This window comes from Tribolium castaneum, chromosome 8, assembly GCF_031307605.1.
Source record: "Tribolium castaneum strain GA2 chromosome 8, icTriCast1.1, whole genome shotgun sequence".
NCBI classification, from domain to species: Eukaryota; Metazoa; Arthropoda; class Insecta; order Coleoptera; family Tenebrionidae; genus Tribolium; species Tribolium castaneum.
In genome coordinates, this window is record NC_087401.1 from 12,504,100 (window position 1) to 12,521,567 (window position 17,468).

General features: G+C 34.0%; 4 protein-coding genes across 6 annotated transcripts; 1 reads left to right on the forward strand and 3 right to left on the reverse strand.

The window, feature by feature from the left end:
• Positions 1 to 2,124: 2,124 nt before the first annotated feature.
• Positions 2,125 to 2,785, reverse strand: ND-B17.2 (NADH dehydrogenase (ubiquinone) B17.2 subunit). Its single transcript, XM_964621.4, has 3 exons — positions 2,614 to 2,785; positions 2,429 to 2,547; positions 2,125 to 2,375 (listed from the first exon to the last, which is right to left on the reverse strand). The coding sequence occupies exons 1-3, from the start codon at positions 2,706 to 2,708 to the stop codon at positions 2,164 to 2,166; spliced, it is 426 nt and encodes a 141-aa protein (XP_969714.1). The 5' UTR covers positions 2,709 to 2,785; the 3' UTR covers positions 2,125 to 2,163.
• Positions 2,786 to 2,903: 118 nt separating this feature from the next.
• LOC657971 (uncharacterized protein) lies at positions 2,904 to 17,229 on the forward strand. Its single transcript, XM_964390.5, has 3 exons — positions 2,904 to 3,050; positions 15,408 to 15,794; positions 15,843 to 17,229. The coding sequence occupies exons 2-3, from the start codon at positions 15,410 to 15,412 to the stop codon at positions 16,970 to 16,972; spliced, it is 1,515 nt and encodes a 504-aa protein (XP_969483.2). The 5' UTR covers positions 2,904 to 3,050; positions 15,408 to 15,409; the 3' UTR covers positions 16,973 to 17,229.
• LOC658131 (uncharacterized) lies at positions 3,107 to 11,884 on the reverse strand. Of its 3 annotated transcripts, none has more exons than XM_008196670.3 (8): positions 11,712 to 11,884; positions 8,859 to 8,950; positions 8,096 to 8,286; positions 7,813 to 8,042; positions 7,600 to 7,757; positions 7,373 to 7,553; positions 7,180 to 7,320; positions 3,107 to 4,283 (listed from the first exon to the last, which is right to left on the reverse strand). In XM_008196670.3, coding segments are annotated over exons 2-8 (1,944 nt in total). In that variant the 5' UTR covers positions 8,861 to 8,950; positions 11,712 to 11,884; the 3' UTR covers positions 3,107 to 3,242. The 3 variants fall into 3 exon arrangements, with proteins under 3 accessions (XP_008194892.1, XP_001809098.1, XP_008194893.1); XM_001809046.4 differs by having other exon boundaries at positions 8,859 to 8,960; XM_008196671.3 differs by lacking the exon at positions 8,859 to 8,950.
• On the reverse strand, positions 12,107 to 13,516 carry PGRP-LB (Peptidoglycan recognition protein LB). Its single transcript, XM_964463.5, has 2 exons — positions 13,043 to 13,516; positions 12,107 to 12,795 (listed from the first exon to the last, which is right to left on the reverse strand). The coding sequence occupies exons 1-2, from the start codon at positions 13,083 to 13,085 to the stop codon at positions 12,215 to 12,217; spliced, it is 624 nt and encodes a 207-aa protein (XP_969556.1). The 5' UTR covers positions 13,086 to 13,516; the 3' UTR covers positions 12,107 to 12,214.
• Positions 17,230 to 17,468: the final 239 nt, after the last annotated feature.

The following is a 17,468-nucleotide window of genomic DNA, read 5'->3' on the forward strand; positions in this document are numbered from 1 at the left end:
TAATAACGTAAATAAATAGGAAATATTGATCATATAACTAATATTTAACGATTTATTTATCGTTGGTGAATCCGAAAGTAAATAATGTATCTATCTATTTTTTTGAAAAAAAATTATTACCTAAACATCTCAGAAACTGTACAACATATCTATCAAAAATAAAAATGAAGTAGTTAAAGGACTCCACTTCTGTATTTTTTTTTAATTCTTATCACTTGTCAATCCGAAGCCGCCACCCCGCTGTTAAATATTTGGAAATTTTTTGATTTGGTGCAATTTTTTTTTGGGCAATCTCAACTCAGTTTTATTTATGACATGGATAATAATAACTACGATGATTCAACCGGGGTAAAAAAATTAAAATGTGGACTAGTTTCGGTTTAATTAATTAAACCATCTCCAGTAACAGGTGATAAAATGGCTAAAAAGTCATAAACTAAAATTTAATTATATTTTAAAATTTAAAAACTGGCTTCAAAGTTAAGAGAATCGCAGACAGAGGGTAATAATACTACGGTGGTGTTAGTTTTGGTAAATTGAAAATGGGTATAAATTAAATACACAGTATTTTATTTAAACGACAAGAATTTTTGCTAAGTAAAAATAATAAATGCACAATAAAAATGATAGATGCAAAGTACAAATAATAAATGCACAGTAAATAATAGCATCTCAAAACTAGAGAGTGTAGAATTCCATACTTCGAGTTTAATCATTCGAGGGGTATATTTCCTTTTAGGTCGCTGCAAGCTAGCTACTGAGCGTTTATTATTTAAACTGTGCAAACTACTGGGCAAATTTTAATAAAATACTGTGCGTGGTTTACTTGTCATTTAAATTTTTTACTGTGCAAAATGAATTAAATACTGATCATTTATTATTTTTTATTGATCAAAATCGAATTTATTACTGATCGCTTTATTAGTACACATTGTAAATTGACAGGAAATGTTATCTTTAAAGTAGAGGAGGAAAAAAGAAAGACTTTAATATTGATTAGAAACTAAAGGGGAAAAGGAAATTAAAATTAGTTATACATTAAAAAACTTATACTGAGTTTCTTTCACTGTGGGTTCTTTGTATTGTGTTTTTTGGTAAGTGGGTATTTTTCTATGTGAGCTTTTTTTTCTTTGTTAGCATTATTCCGTGTGAGCTTTATTGGTCACCGAAAAAACAACTCAATAATTAACTTTTCTCACTCTTTAATCCGTATTGTTTCCTTCATTTTCTCCTTGAAAATCCATTCCAGTAGGACACGATTTTAACACTTTTAAACCGCAAAATTATGATTTAATTTATGAGACATCCGTTTACGACAACAAAAAGTCACAAACTGAATTAAATTAGACGGCGTAACAATAATTGTATAAGATTATGGATAAGACATCAACAAAAAAAAAATTCAGGGATAAATAATAATCGTTGCAACGTAGAATACAGAGGTTTGTGTGATTCATTGATTTTGTTACAAATTCGTCACTTTATTTTTTTTAATACAGGATGATAGTATTTTTGTCTTGTTTGACGTTTATAGCACCTTTTTGAGTTAAAAGCCCAGTTTATATTTTGTAAATTATTTGAACGCTTCAATACTTTTCATGGAGAAAATGCAATCAGGCCCTAAATTAGGTGATACTTTCGACTTTTTACGGCATTTGTGTACTTTTTTTATACGTTTAACAGGTTTTACATCTAGAAAACAGTTGTTTCTGCACTTTGAGAATTAAAAATATTCATATGGCACAAAATTCGTAGCAACTGAGACGAGCTGTTGCCAATTTTTTCGTTAAAATTAATTAATTAAACTAACCATTCACGTGAAATTATTGAATGAGTTCAAAAATTCAAATTCATTGGTTTCTCACATTATTATAATGGACCAATCACATCCAAAAATGCAATTTCTCAATGAACCAAAAAATCTAGAGTGATTGGTTTTCTCCGTAATTCTAATGGCCGACCTCAAACGGCCCAATCAAATTGCTACAAATTTTACACACTCATTACGCCCTTTACGTTAACACACAACATTAATGGACAGTGTCTATCCGAATTATTGTGTTTCCAACTTTTTTTTAATATTTAATAACTTCCAGTTGTGCACAACTGATTGCATAAGCAATGTAACAGCTAATTACACACTTTATTACACAATTTTACAAATTAACATCTTTTTGTTGGAATCCAAGGCTCGATCTTGGGCCTGGTCGTCGAATACGGCATATACTGGCCCGGAGTGCCACTCAAATTCTCTGTATGGTCTAGCATCCACTTGTACTTAGGTCTGAAAGGTTCCTGGTCTGGTGGCAAGTCGGTTTTGTAATGCAACCAACCAAACCACTCAGCTGGTACTTGACTACCGTCATAGTCCAAATCTACGAAAAAAATTTGTTAGGACGCAAAGGGGGCCAGTTTGGGGCTCCGTTACGGTAATATGGTGCGTACTCGATCCAGCGGTTCCTGCCATAGAAAAACCGCTTGTTTTCGTAATATTTATTCCCGTACTTGTCGGTTCCCACCAAAGTGCCTACTTTTAATTCGTCCATTCTGGAAAAAAACGGGAAAATTGGAAGACATTTTGAGGTTATGTTACATAACTGTCAGGTCACCTACCTGAACATTTTGTACAGGGAGGCTCTAAGGCCCCCATTCTCTTTAACTATATTAAGGACCGAGAGAACCTTGTCAATTCCGAGGAATTTTGCCATTTTTTGGCTTTTTTATTTGGGTACAAGACACAAATGTCAAATTGTAGGGCCGCCAACCGTCACCAATCGCTTGATATTTTTCCAAATCCCGGGAATAATACCAAAAATATTATAAAACCAATCGATTCGTAACGATATTTAATAACAAATAAAAAACTAATTGTATTATTTCCATAAATTTGAGTCGAAACTGTTCTTAAAACAGTAATAAAATATTATTGGTTGGCACCTCTGTCCTGTTAAATGTTTGTGTTGTGTTTTGATTTGATTTCTAAAAATAGTGAAAAACGGGGTATTTTCCAAGATTGTGAGTCGTTGTGAGTGAAATTGGCCCACAATTAGGTAAGAAACCGATTATTCAACCCGCCTGTAACATTCCCAACAGTAAAAAAGTGAGGTTATTTAAGCGATCACACTTTATTCTCATGAGTAATACATCGTCCATGAATAATATAAAAATTTCAATTTCGCCTAAACTAAGCACGTTAAAAACATCGTCGTTTTGTCCCAGGCCCTGCGGGCCCCCCGGCCCCCTTACCCCAGTTCCGCCAGGACCGAGTCCAAGTCCTCCTGCAAGCCCGCAGTCAACTCCTTCTGCTTGTTCAAATCGTCCTGCAGCCGCTCCGCGTTGGTTTTCATCATCAGGTTGCCTTTCTTCAAGGCTGCGAGTATTTTTTCATGCCGGGTGACCCTAACCGAGAGATTTTCGCGTTTCTTCTCAATTGGGGCGTCTTCAGGCTCGCTCTGGCTGCGTTCGGAGTCGCTATCATCCTCGCTTTCCTCCGTCTCGGACTCCTCGCTGCTCTCTTCCTCTTCTTCCACCTCCTCTTCGCTTTCCTCCTCTTCCTCTTCTTCCTCGTCGTCGCTCACGTCTTTCATCAAGGCGGCCATCTTGTCCACTTCCTTCTGGAGCGCTTTGTATTTCTTCTTTTCCTCCTTGATGGCGATCTGGTGCTTCTTCATGATTTCCCGCAAGGCGACGCGTTCTTTCTTCGCGTTGTCTTCCTTGTTCTTGAAATTGCGCAGTTTGTTTCGCAGTTGCTTCAGTTCGCGTTGGGCGCGTTTCTCGCGTTTTTCTTCAGTGTCTTCGCCGTCGCTCTCTTCGCTCTCTTCGTCGGCGAAGCATTCGTCTTCGCTTTCTTCGCCGTTGACCATGTCTTTGCTGATTGATGTTCGTTTTCCCTGAAGGGCCTCTTGCAACTTCTTCTCCAGGATTTGGTTCTGTTTCTTCTGTTCTTCTAATTGGAATCGCGTGTTGTCTAACTGTTCGGTCGCTTCGGCGAATTTCTTCTCGACTTCCTCGGAGGTTTTTCGCGCCTGTTCTGATTCTTTTCGAAGCGATTGGATTAGTTTTTCGTCGCTTGATTTATCACTGGTGTTTGTGGATTTATCACGGTTTCGTTCTTTTTCTAACTCAGCTTCTAGATTTTGTATTCTGGCAAGTAAACGTTTGTTTTCTCGGATTTGGGCTTCCTTGTTTCGTAACTCGAGGGCTAGCATTTGTTTGGTGCTTTGTAAGTCGTCACGGACTTTATCAATGTCGTCCATTTCGTCAACTTCATCTTCGATTTCTTCCTATGGAAAGAAATTTCTGGAGTGCGTGATAATGTACACAAAAAAACGTTATAGGAAACGTTTCAGGAAATACTCTAAAATATGTAATAAAAAATGCATCGTTATACCTCTATTTCAATTCTTGTGGAGTAGTTACATTAAACAGTTAAATTCATAACTCGAAAACTAAAAGTCTTAGAGCAATGCGGTTTGTTCCATTGAATTCAGCGGCTCATTTTCTGTATTATACCAACTTTCAACGAGATCTGACATTTTAAAATTTTTTGCTAAAAATTAAGATAGGTATTTTTTATAGTAGAAAATTTTATTTAACAAAAAAATTCATAACTCGAAAACTAAAAATCGTAGAGCAATGCGGTTTGTTCCATTGAATTCAGCGGCTCATTTTCTGTATTAAACCAACTTTTAACGAGATCTAAAGTTTTACAATTTTTTGCTAAAAATTAAGATAGGTATTTTCATAGTGGAAAATTTTATTCAACAAAAAAATTTCATAACTCGAAAACTAAAAGTCGTAGAGCAATGCGGTTGGTTCCATTGAATTCAGCGGCTCATTTTCTGTATTACACCAACTTTCGACCAGATCTGACATTTTAAAATTTTTTGCTAAAAATTAAGATAGGCATTTTCTATAGTGTAAAATTTTATTCAACGAAAAAAATCATAACTCGAAATCCAAAAGTCTTAGAGCAATGCGGTTTGTTCCATTGAATTCATCGGCTCATTTTCTGTATTATACCAACTTTTCACGAGATTTAAAATTTTCAATTTTTTTGCTCAAATCATAAATTAATAAAAATTTCCCTAAAACCGCAGTGGTTACTCTGGTCTTTGTTAGAGACGTTAAACAGATGAAGAACCTCTTGTAGGTGCTGAGATCTGTTTAAGATTCCTTACTGCAAACATCAACATGACCAAAATAATGACTACGGATTTGGGGAGGTTTTTATTGGTTTATGGGAGACATAGCAAGTTATGTAAAACTACAACTATGAATTTTTTTCTAAGTTGACATATAAATGTTTTTGCTTTTTGGACAATTTTGAAAATTTAATGTTGATAGTTATTATCAGTAATTTTTAGTTTCGTTGACGTGTAAGAGCAGAGGAACTCTTTTTTTGGTTCTTATAACCGATTTAAAATGTTTCAAGAAATTAAGAAAAAAATTTCTACTTCTTATATGCATCTTAATATGCTAAGAATAATTGAGAGGGATTTTTTTTTATTATTTTTCTGGAACGTGTTCTACAGGCTGATTCTTTAGGGCCTACATTTTTAACTACTAATATAACTAATGTAGTCTCAAAAATTAAATAATTAAAATATATAATCATCTACTAAAGAACTGTTTAACGAGAATTTTAAAACAGTAAAGTTGAAATTAAAAAAATATTTTTAGTGAAAAATGTTTTTATATCATGTCAGAATTTTTTTCTACAAACAGTGTGATATAAAGATATTCTAAACTAAAAAAAAACAAAAAAAATATTTTTACAGATAACGTTTTTATTTTTTGTCTTTTATTGTGTGTTTATATTGTGATTTTAGAGTGTACCGAATTTAATATTAACATGTTATAATCATTTAACATGTTTTAATCTTATTCTTAAGTAAATCTACTTGTATCTATAATATTTTTGTATTCTTGTATTTTTTGTGACATGTTCTTTGCCTAATGGATTTTTGTTCTGAATAAATCATATTATTATTGTTATTATTATTATTAGAGCTTTAAAGTTTTGCATTCGATCAAAGTCGACGATCCTGAGTTCAACTAAATTATTTTCAAAATGGTTGAACTTTTGGGTCTATAAGAAATTGGCGCCAACTTTAAAGTTTTATTTAATATAACCAACTATTTTAATTACATTTTTGAAACTGAGTCAAATGTACTCAGTTGTTAGTACTTGTCTGTTATAGTTTTTGACGTATCCCAGTTTTTTTATGCAATTTTTTGGATTTGCAGGGGTTTATTATAATATCAAAGCTTTTGAGCTTTTTCCAGTAATTGAATTTATTATAATTATTTTATCAACTGTTAAATTGCAATGCTATTATGATTTTTTGAAAATGATGATCAAAGAAATGATTAAAACACAGGTTTTTGAACTGATCTTAATTTTAGCTCATTATTTTCATTTTATTTTTAATCGAGGTGACTTTTAAAAAATACGATAAAGTTTTGCTGTTAATTAAAAAAATGTTCGATTTGTCCACCATTTCTTTCGAGAAATTCAAAATTCAGTGGCAGACTGATTGAGTTACTTTACATTATTCACTAAGTTATAATAAACCATAATTAAATATTATTGTTCTAGTGCTTATTCGATAATCAACGAGCTAAAAATTAAAAAAATATTGTAGTTTAACAATTGTTGACCATTTTGCAAGGTCTACTTGATTAACTATGAAAATTGCAATGTAAAATCTATTTTTTGTGATTTTTTTCAAAAACTGTGGGAGATAGGTATAGGACGTATTGATAAAAGTCACCGTATCGATGTTCTTTTTCGATTGCCGTTAAGAAAATAGGGTTGTTCTATTTGAAAAAACTGAGTTATAGCAGTTTTTTGGTAACCATTTTGAAAAAATCATTCTAGCCATGAATTTTGACAGTTGACAATTTTGAAAATTTTAGAAGACTCTTCGAACCTTTGGTTATCGAATACCACAAAAAATTTCTTTTTTTATTTTTTTATTGTTGTTCTGGAAGATCAACCATTTTGAAAGTAATTTAGTTTACCTCAAAATGGTCGATTTGGATCGTATAAAATTTTCAAAACTCTAGCTTTATTAGAAACGTTAAAAAGTTTCTAATGTAGGCCCTGAAAAAATCACTCTGTATAGCGTACTGAAGAGCTTTGGGCCAGTTTGTCGCCACCCTGTATAAACTTACCGGTGGCATACTAGCCATTGAGACCGATTTCTGAATCTGCTCTTCTATAGTCATCTGTCTTCTAAATTTCCTCAAACCCTCCAACATTGGTTTACTCCTATCATTCGTCTTGACTTTCTTCAAACGGATACCGTCTTGGATCTGAAACACGAAATCAAAAATTGCCAATTTCTGATCAGAAAGCACGACTCACTTGTTTCAAAAGTTCATTATGGACGTTATCTTTCTCACTTTCGAAGACAAAATGTTCAGTAGCTTTAGTTTTGGGTAGGAGAGGTTGTGACCGATCGTTGCATTCTACATGTTTCAATTTTTTATTACTTTCGATTTCTTTTAACATGGCGGTCCAATCGGGTCTCACTTTTGGCCGTGATCTAGAAGAAAGTTCTAGTGATTGTATTTTTTTGGGAAAACACTCACTTGAGCTGTTCCAATTGTTCCTTCTGTTTAGAAGTTAGATTTTTCTTCGCTCCGGGCATTGCAGGCGCTGGGGGTGGCATAGGGGGCGGCGCAGGCGTTTGCGAAAGCTTCCTCATGCTCTGTTCTCTCACTAACGCGTTTCTTGTCACTGGTGTAACCTAAAACCGGCCCAAAATAGCACAGTTTTGGCCCCAAGTCACTAGATGGACTTACTCGATCTATTTCTTCATCTCTCGAAGGTGATTTTTGCAGGGGTTTTTTGGCTTCGTTCTTTTGTCGTTCAGTGACACTGTTGAGTTTGACAGGCGGTAGGGTTTCTTTTGGCGGTTTCGTTTCTTCTTTTGGTGGCACTGGACGCAGTTGTGGTCGTTTGAAAGTGTTTTCTTTGCCGTTTTCTTGCGGCTCTTTGGTGGTGACTGAGGTTTTGCGTAGCTGGACTCCGGCTGGAATTCGAGGGTGGAAATGAGTGTTTTAGTGAGTGAGGGGGCGAGTGTACCTAAGGGGTTTTCACTGGGTGTTTCTTTGGTGCTGTCGCGGCGCGTGTTTTTGAGCGTCCAGGGGGCTGGGGGGACCGGTAAGGGGTTGGGGCCCTCCTTCACCCACGGGGGGCGGAAGGTTTTACGGGCGGCGGGGTTCGAACCGCTCGCTTCGCTGTCGTTGCCGGAAGGCATGGCTTTTGTGAACACCCTGAGTGGAAGAGAAAGAGATAGAGCAAGAAAGAAGGCGAAGAATCAGGAAATTTTTAGCTTTTTTATGGTGTTCAAAGTAACAAGACTTTTAATAGAGTCGTGTGGAATTTTTAGCTTTTTTATGGTGTTCAAAGTAACAAAACTTTTAATAGAGTCGTGTGGGTGGTTTTATGGTTTTGGAATAAAGTCTACATTGTCGTGTGGTTGATTTTCACGAAAAGCTAAAATTTTCCGCTCCGTTTTGCAACAATTGGTTAGTTTCGTTCGGTTGTTGTCTGTACACAAGTGTGGCCGGATGCTGGCCGCCCCCGCGTCCTTTTCGCGTTTTCTTCTATTTTTATCGTGCGTCGTCCTTGCCGTTCGATGTTAATCGTGGGCTCATGTCGATCGTGATCCTGATTCTGCGTGGAATATCGCCGAAACGTCATGTTGATTATTGGCACGAGGCGTTGCGATGACCCAATTGCTTTTATAATTAGACGATTTTGTGCATGGTGCATGTTTGTGTGTGTGTGTGTGATGCGTGCGGAATGAGCTAAGACACATGCTTTAGGAACAAAGATGACTTACATGATTCCCTATTTTTGATCTCTACGTGGCACTATCACACTACTAGAGCGGGTTTAGGGATTTTTTGAGGGTTAATGGATGCCACTAAGAGCCTGAAAAATGCTGAAAGAGATTAAGTGAAGCGTCTTTCAGGGGGGGTTTAAGCGAGAGATGAAAATGAGAGAATTTGTGAAAAGTGGGACGAAAATGTTTTTTTTTATTGTTTTTGCCGTTGTATTTTATTTCGACTATTGATGAAAAGTTTTTGGCACTTATGCCAACCTTGCCTCAAGTGCGATGGTTAAAATAAAATTGGTTTCACAAAATCTGTTTAAAATTTTAGCGCAAAATGAATTATTTTTCTACAATGTGGCTCGCTAGCTGATGGAAATAAGTAAAATTTATATTTATCTAAAGCAATATTATCTAATGTTATCTTAAAAAAATACGGTGCGTTGAAAAAATCTTTAGGTCAACTCTTGCTGTGGAATTTAGATCGACAGATTTTTGTTGTCTTTGATAGATTATCGTTTTATTCTGTTTAAGTGTTAACGCGTTACTTGCGATTTTCTCCAACGCCAGTATTTTCATATGTAGTAATCAAAAGAAATCAAAATACGTTCAAAATTTCACAGCAAGAGTTGATCTAAAGACGTTTTGCTGTGAAAAAATATTCTACTTATTATTTAAACTTATTTTTAAATATAACTTAAGGCCGATTCAATCTTGTTTGGATTTTTTTTTACGTATTTCACCGAAAAAGTGAGTTTTTTATATGAAATTTTGAGTTTTCGACTTTTTTCAGATTCGGAGTGTAATTTTTTGTTAAATTCTATCTAATGTGGTCATTTTTAGACAAAACTTTGCAAAATAAATGGAACTCTCTCTTAAAAAAGTTTCATGAAAAGCTAGAATTCACGTAATATAAATTTTTCGATCTTGATTTGTGATTTTTTTAGTCTGCTCTAGCGATTTTATGCAAAATAACTGAAACGACGTCATAAAACGCTTGAAAAGGCAAAAATAATGTAATTCACGACTTTTATTTAAGACCTTTCGGCTTATTTGAGCAAAATTTGCGACTTAAAGAAGTCAAAAGAACGTCATTTGGTCATTTTTGACGAAATTTCTTACAATAGCACGAAATAATGTCATTTTCAACTTTTCTTTTGTGGTTTCATTTTATCTTACTTTATGAATTTGTGTGAAATAAATAGTCTTTTGGGCAAAAATACTGTAATTTATGACTTTTATCTAAGATTTTTCGGCTTATTTGAGCAAAATTTGTGAACTAAATATCATTCTGGAGAAGGGAAATGAAATTAATTTGGTCATTTTTGACGAGATTTTTTACAATAGCCAATTTCTTATTGCAAAAGAAAATAAATTTAACGCAAAAGTCGAAATAATGTCATTTTCAACCTTCTGTAATTTCTTTTTATCTTGCTCTATGAATTTGTGTGAAATAGTCTTGGCTGAAAATTTTTCGATCTATTTGAACAAAATTTTGCACGATCTGTGCGTTGTCAGCTTTAAAATGTCCTTAAAATTTTGAAATAAATTGGAAGAAATTTTACTAGAAAGTTACTGTCATTTTGCAAAGTAAGTTAGTTTTTAGCTCAAAATTTTATTACAATTTTGAAAGTATGTAATTAGGTTTATATTTTGGCGAATTTTGACAACATCACTCTAAAGAGGCAAAAAGTGATCGTCATTTTCGATCTAATTTAGTCACTTATGATAAAATTTCACAAAAAAATGTTACTTTCAACCTTTATTTTTCGGCCTGCTCTAGCAATTTGTATGAAAAATGTGCTAAAAGTTACAAACGAACAAAAGTTGAATTTTAAGTTTTATACATAATTTTTCAGATATGTGAGTTTTTTCGTAAAAAAGGCAAAAAATAACGATTTACTCTCGTGGGTCTTTGTCAAAAATGTCTCGAAATTTCGAATAATATAAGTGAGATTTTAATAACTAATACGGTATTTTTCAACGTGAGTTTTCGGCTTGTTTTAAGAAAATTTCGTTTTATGTTTCTGCGTTTTATTAGAACAATAATTTGTCATTTGGGTTTGAGCCATCATAGCTCAAAAATAAACATAAAACTGGTTCTGTAAATGTATTAGCTATTTACCTACCTAGAAAATTGTATCTTCAGTTTTAATTTTTTAAAATTACAATCGAAATTGCTTTAGACAGTTAAATTTATTTATTTTTTTTTATTTTGTTGAGAGAATTAAATTATTTCGAATTTGTTTTTGATATTTGATTTTACAAAATTTTGTTCACATTCACATTAATTTTGGTTTTTATACATTTTTATACTTTCTTCATTTTATATGCGACCCATTTTTTGGTTTTGATTGACAATAGTGTCCTATTTATAGTCCAGCAAGCTGCATCAAATAGTGCCAAGTTTGAGTGAAATCAATCAATCAGACTTTACTTTCACTATTTGTGTTTTTAATCAAAATTTTAAATTTTATTTGTAAAAAAAATTAGGAAAAATAGAAATTTACTCAATTTCGATCGTGTCTTGCTTTAATCGTAGTTAAAAAATCAATCATCACTGGAAATCATCGAAAATTGTTTTCGCTTCCCAATCTATTTATAAGTGATGGGCAAAGAGCGTCGTAAATTGTCCGATGGACCCCTCCTAAAAATAGCTTTTGATTGGTCTACGATAAAAAATCTTGTAAATAAACCTCGAATTGCAACAATAATATCACGCGCGGGGCTGTGAGGGGTCCTCTTCGCTGTAAATTCCCCGGATTTTGCAAGTCACCGACAAATAATCGCACCGTCAAGGGGCAGAGGGGGACAAGCCCCCCCATCGTGTGTCTTTTGTTCTCGTGTTATGCAACGACTTACCTCAAAAAATCACTGAAAAACACTCACTCTAACACGGAAAAACACTATTGCGAAAATTTTTCGCCGATTTCGGTTGTTTTTCAGTGCAACACGCACACGTTTCCAGTGTGGCATTCGCGTTCGAAATAGCTGATGGCTATTTCAGGCGTCGTGACGTTTCACGACGCCCAACCGATTCGAAATATTTCGGCGATTTTGTAAGAAAACGACGAAAAACGCGCCGACGTCTCGACAAAAGTCGGGATTTTATTTTGATTTTTGATTGAAAAAAAATTGGGTGGTTCTCCTCAAAGGACCACTTTGGTACCTATTCTGTTCATACTTTTTATACGAAAACCAAATGGTAAATGGTAAAAAAGTGATGGTTTTTCAGGAGTTTTCAGGAAAAATAAAAATTCATTCAAAGCTATCTTTATTGAACACATTTTCTTCGACCACTTGTATTTATTTTGCCCAACCAGTGCTACCAACCGTTCACCAAACCAAAATCAGAACGACCCCAATCAAGACTTGTGTTTGAAAAAAAAAAGTTTATTGTCTTCAACCCCATTGTTCTCTTGCCTCCTCTCTCCCTTGACCCCAAAGTGCTCCCACGTGGAGATCTCCTCAAATAATCTATCCCCCGGACACTCCGTGTCTCTCACTTGTCTGTGCCCCAATAACTTGTAATCCTCCCTAATGTACCCCTTTTCAACCCCAAACGCGATCAACTTATGTACAGTGTTTAGTTGATTTTCGGGGGGTAGTTCTTTCGTCCAATCGCCGATAACACAGATTCCTATACTTATATTGTTGTATTTGGGGGCGTGTGCGCCCACTTTTGACCACCCCCGCCCTTCGTAGGCGTTTCCATCACCCCCTACCCCAAAACTGTAACCAATATCGTTCCAGCCGTTTTGTAATTGGTGCATATCTTGCATGGTTTGCATTGATTGGACGCATGCTTCGGGGGTGTGGCACGCGGGCGGGATGTAGCTGTGGTGGGTGATGACGAAGGGGACGGGATTGGCCATTGGCTCGGTGGCGGTAGGGGGGCGGGCGTGCCAACCCTCACGGGGGACCACCACCAACTCGCTCATTTGTCCTAAAAAACCACGTTAATTTTGTCAGCAACTGTACTTTTTTGTATGTTGGAAGTATTAAAAAATAAGTTATTTATTCCTGATAACTGCTATCGAAACAATTCGAAACAGTCATGTCGCCACTTAAATTTCCCGAATTTTTCAAAATTGTCGTCACAAAATTGTGATAATTGCTCGATTTTTGTCCAAAACCTTGACAAAAAATCTAGACACTTGTTTATCACACAAAATCACAGGTTTTTGACTTACCTGTGGCCAAAAAAGCTGCAAAACAGAATAGAAAAGTGTACATTTTTGTGGCCGATTTTTTCGTGGAAAAATCACGCTTCTAAATGAAAGCCATCACGATAAAGTTGTGATTATAAATCTAATTTTTCGATAAAATTTTTATCATTGTTGGCACAGTTGCCACTGATGCGCCACGCTGACTTGATTATATACATAATTCATAATTGACCGGTGAAAAAAACTAATCGGTTCACACAAAATACATTAGTGGCTATGGGCCGGTCCGGAAATAACACTCACTTAACACTAGTAGTCGAATTTTGACACTTTTTGATTATAGTTTTTTTTGACTAATTTTTTTGGGACTAAACTAAAATTTTGAGTTGTGTTTCGTTTGGTTGTTATTGATTTGAATAGTGGTTACTGTTTGGACCACTCTGTGGCTAGTGAGTGGCTTGTTAGCAGTGTCAACTTGTTTTGAAGCGGATGTTCTTCGGAAGTATTGTGATTCCCCTTTCGCTGCGTTTCACTGACGCAATAGGTGTTTATGGGGGCAAAATGGAGCCAGTTTTATTTTTTTTTTATAATTTGAGACATAACTACATTTTTAGTCACTCACTTTTAGTCAGCAAATTTTTCCGGAAATGAGATCATTTATGACAAAAATTGTTGTATAATAGTTGTCTTTTTTACCCCCAATAATAATTATGTAATTAAATTTTTTGTCAGATTGTGTCCGACCTTAAGATGGGCATGACAACAGCTTTTAGTCTTACTTTTATGTTTTTTCTGTCAGATTTTCTAGATTACAATCACGATTGTGCTTTTTTCTTTATTTCTTTTTTTCTTTCTTTGTGTTGTGTTGTATTTTTATTTATTAATTTTTCTGTTTTTTTAAGTTTATTTATATAAAGTTTATATATATTTTTTTATTTATTATTTATATATTTATATTTTATGTTTATATATATTTATCTATAAATATATATGTCTGATATGTTTTAGTCACTCTGTATATACTTCAAAACTTTTTATTTTTAAGGACATTTTTTTTTCACATGCTCATTAACTTGTTTTTATTTATTTTATATATTTTTATGATATTTTGAAGGTCCTGTCTGTTTTTTGTTCTTATTTTCTTCTTTTTTGATTTTTTTACCGAATATGTTGGTACAGTTTTTAGTTTGTGGAATTTCTTCGGTATTTTTATGTTTTTTTGTAGTAAATATGAATCAGTAGTACAATATAATAAGTAATAACTTGCTTATTATACTTATAACTTCAACAAAAAACATGGAATAGCTGTCTAGATAAGATAAATCATTGTGAAATATAGGCATCAGATGGAAAAACAAAAAGAATCGAAATTATGTTTTGATCTTGAGATTAACTTGATTCTTGTGCTTTTTGCTTTCTTTAGTTTTTTTCTTTTTTGGTGTTGTATTTATGTATTTTTATTTATTCATTTTTTTATTTTTCTTTAATTTAATTATATTTGTATAAAGTTTATATATATATATTTTTATTTATTTACTATTTATCTATATTTTAACAATCATGGTATATATTTTCTTACACTTCTAATTTTTTTTATTTATTTATTTTATACGGGGCTCCGACATGTTTTAGTCACTCTGTATATACTTCAAAACTCTTTATTTTTAAGAACATTTTTTTTCATATACTCATCAACTTGTTTTTATTTATTTTATATATTTTTTTTTGTTTGTTGTTCTTATTTTCTTTTTTTTGACTATTTTACCGAATATGATGGTACAGTTTTTAGTTTCTGGAATTTCTTCGATATTTTTATGTTTTTTTGTAGCAAATATGAAGTTAACACTGTATAATAAGTAATAACTTACTTATTATATTTACAACTTCAACGAAAAACATGGAAAAGCTGTCTAGATAAGATAAATAATTGTGAAATGTAGGCATTAGATTGAAAAACAAAAAGAATGGAAATTATGTTTTGATCTTGAGATTAACTTGATTCTTGTGTGTTTAGTGCGATAAAAATCTTGAAATGCGATGGTATCGCATTTACGTTAAAACGATGCTTTTATTGATTTCTATTACCTTTCTATTTTATGAGGGAAAAACCTTTATACCCACCAAGCTGTGATTCCTGTTTTATAATTCTGGTAAAAATGATTCGTAATCACAATTTAAACAAACACAAACCACTTATACCTTATTATTTCTGAACAAACACTTGACACCAACTGCGTACATATGTTTCTTAAAATTACAACCACTTACTTTACATTTGCAATGTTTATAATACGCCGGAATTCCCAATTATCTTTATCAAAAAAATAACAAGACAAAAAATTTGTTTGTGTTTGGTGGACTTTTTCTATTGAAGATGAATTTGTTCAAGTTATGGCACGAAGGCCACCCCCTAGCCACCGAATCCGCGTGGAAAATGAGATGATCAGACGGCGGGAAAAAGAGTTTTGTCACGACCGTCTATGGAACGGTCAAAGACGTTACTACGAAGATTTTGAAAGGAAGAATACAAAATATGATGAATGGACGTCACCCCGATATTACGAAAATCAGCAAAAACTTATGGAAAAAACGAAGAAAGAACGCGAACATGAGGAAAATCTTGAGCGGAGGAGAGCAAAATTGAAGAAATTGCTTTATGACGAAGAAAAGTTACAAGAAGCTGAATTGCAGATTCGCAAGGTCAGAAATATGACCTCTGTTAGGTCGCCACGACCTAACGAGATACCAACTGAAATTTTGAAGGAGCTCAATAATGGTAGTTTGGTGGTTTGCAGTTTGAAGATTTATTGTTTAATTTTTGTAGGTTTGAAATTGGAGGAAGAAGAAAGAAGAAGACACCAAGCGGAACTCAAGTTGTATCACCAATGGAGGAGTAGTAACCCCTTCTTAAATCATTACGAAAGGATGCAAGCCAGTCGGGATTTAAAATTGTCTTGGTTGGACCAACAAATCGAAAATCGGATGAAGAAGGAGAAGGAAGAGGAAGAATGTCGCAAGTTGCTAAAAGAACGCGAGAAAATCATGAAAGAAGAACAGGAGAAGTTTGATCAAGAACAGAAAAGGTTACAATTGAAGAAGGAAGAATTAAAAGCGAGTCTGGAACAACAAATTGACGAGATGCGTCTAAAGACGCAAATTAGTGAAGATCTGAAACGAAAAGAAGATGAAGAAAGGAGGAAGAAAGCCGAATTGGATGAAATCGCACTGAAGCGGATTGAGGAAGAGAAGAAGCGACTTGAAAGAGAGTGCGCTCTTGATAACATCAAGCAACACAAACTGAAATTAAAGAAGAAAGCCGAAGATGTGGTGAAGACTTTGGATGAAGAGCGTTACTTGATTATGAAATTAAAAGAATTGGAAATCGCCGAGAGACTTGAAGATGAAATGAAGAAGATTGAAGTTAAAGCCGCACTAGACCAGTTTTTGGCCTTGAATGAAGAACAGAAGAAACTTGAGAAGATTCGCCAAAAGAATTTGGATTTTTTGTTCGATTCAGAGGCCAAGACAATGTACGAGCAACAGGAGAAATTCTGGAAGGAAGAGGAAGCTTCCAGGGCGAAGTTATTGAAAGATGTTATTGATACGATTCAAGGACAGATTCAAAGTAACATTGAGAAGAATAGGAGAAGACAGTTGGAGGTGATTCAAGAACGGGAAGAAATGCTCAAGAAGATTGAGGAGCACAACCAGGAAATGGCGCGTTTGAAGGAAGAAGAGGAAACGAAGAAACGGAAAATGATGTCGATGCTTAAAAATGATCTCGAAATGAAGAATTTGAAGAAGAAGGCGAAGGAAAATGCCGAATTGAGACGAATAGATGAAGAATTGGAACGAGTTCGCAAGGAGGAAGAACGTCTCAAACAAGAAATACTAAACATACAACGGAGGCAAGGACCTATAAAGTCCACAAGAAGTAAGTCTTTTTTCTGCTAAACTAATTACAAATAATAACAAGGTTGCTGAACTGTGAAAAACCGTTTTACATTTGCCGAAAAAATGCTCGGAATGTTGGTATTTCCTCCGTCATTGTTTTTAATAATTGTAGGTTTCAATATTTGGTTGCATAATTTTTGTAATATTAGTTGGTTCTATTTTGAGCCAAGGTTCTTTCTTTTGTTTTTTTTTTTTTGTTTTTATGGTTGAAATGCTAAAATGTGATTTTACTTTAATACAAATACTCGACGAAACCATATTGTGGTTTTATTTCACACATTTTTCAACACTTTTCTTAAAATCCCAAATTTTGACGTGACGAAGAACAGAAGAAACTGGTGACGAATTGTTAGAAGAAAAGGAAGATTTTTTTGAAGATTAAAATAATATCTACAAGATTAAGAAGTAATTCAAGAAGAGGAAAAAAATTTTTTTGTCTTTGAGTTGGTTCTATTTTCACTCAATGTTTTTTTTTGTTTTTTATTCTTATTGCTGA

Coding starts and splice junctions, on each gene's coding strand:
- ND-B17.2 (XM_964621.4), bottom strand. CDS start 2,708: ATGGCAAAATTCCTCGGAATTGACAAGGTTCTCTCGGTCCTTAATATA. Junction 2,548..2,613: donor TCCCTGTACAAAATGTTCAG/GTAGGTGACCTG, acceptor GTTTTTTTCCAG/AATGGACGAATTAAAAGTAG. Junction 2,376..2,428: donor CGAGTACGCACCATATTACC/GTAACGGAGCCC, acceptor TTTTTTTCGTAG/ATTTGGACTATGACGGTAGT.
- LOC658131 (XM_008196670.3), bottom strand. Junction 8,043..8,095: donor ACCCAGTGAAAACCCCTTAG/GTACACTCGCCC, acceptor CTCGAATTCCAG/CCGGAGTCCAGCTACGCAAA. Junction 7,321..7,372: donor ATAATGAACTTTTGAAACAA/GTGAGTCGTGCT, acceptor TTCGTGTTTCAG/ATCCAAGACGGTATCCGTTT.
- PGRP-LB (XM_964463.5), bottom strand. CDS start 13,085: ATGTACACTTTTCTATTCTGTTTTGCAGCTTTTTTGGCCACAG. Junction 12,796..13,042: donor TGCAGCTTTTTTGGCCACAG/GTAAGTCAAAAA, acceptor GTGGTTTTTTAG/GACAAATGAGCGAGTTGGTG.
- LOC657971 (XM_964390.5), top strand. CDS start 15,410: ATGGCACGAAGGCCACCCCCTAGCCACCGAATCCGCGTGGAAAATGAG. Junction 15,795..15,842: donor TTTGAAGGAGCTCAATAATG/GTAGTTTGGTGG, acceptor TAATTTTTGTAG/GTTTGAAATTGGAGGAAGAA.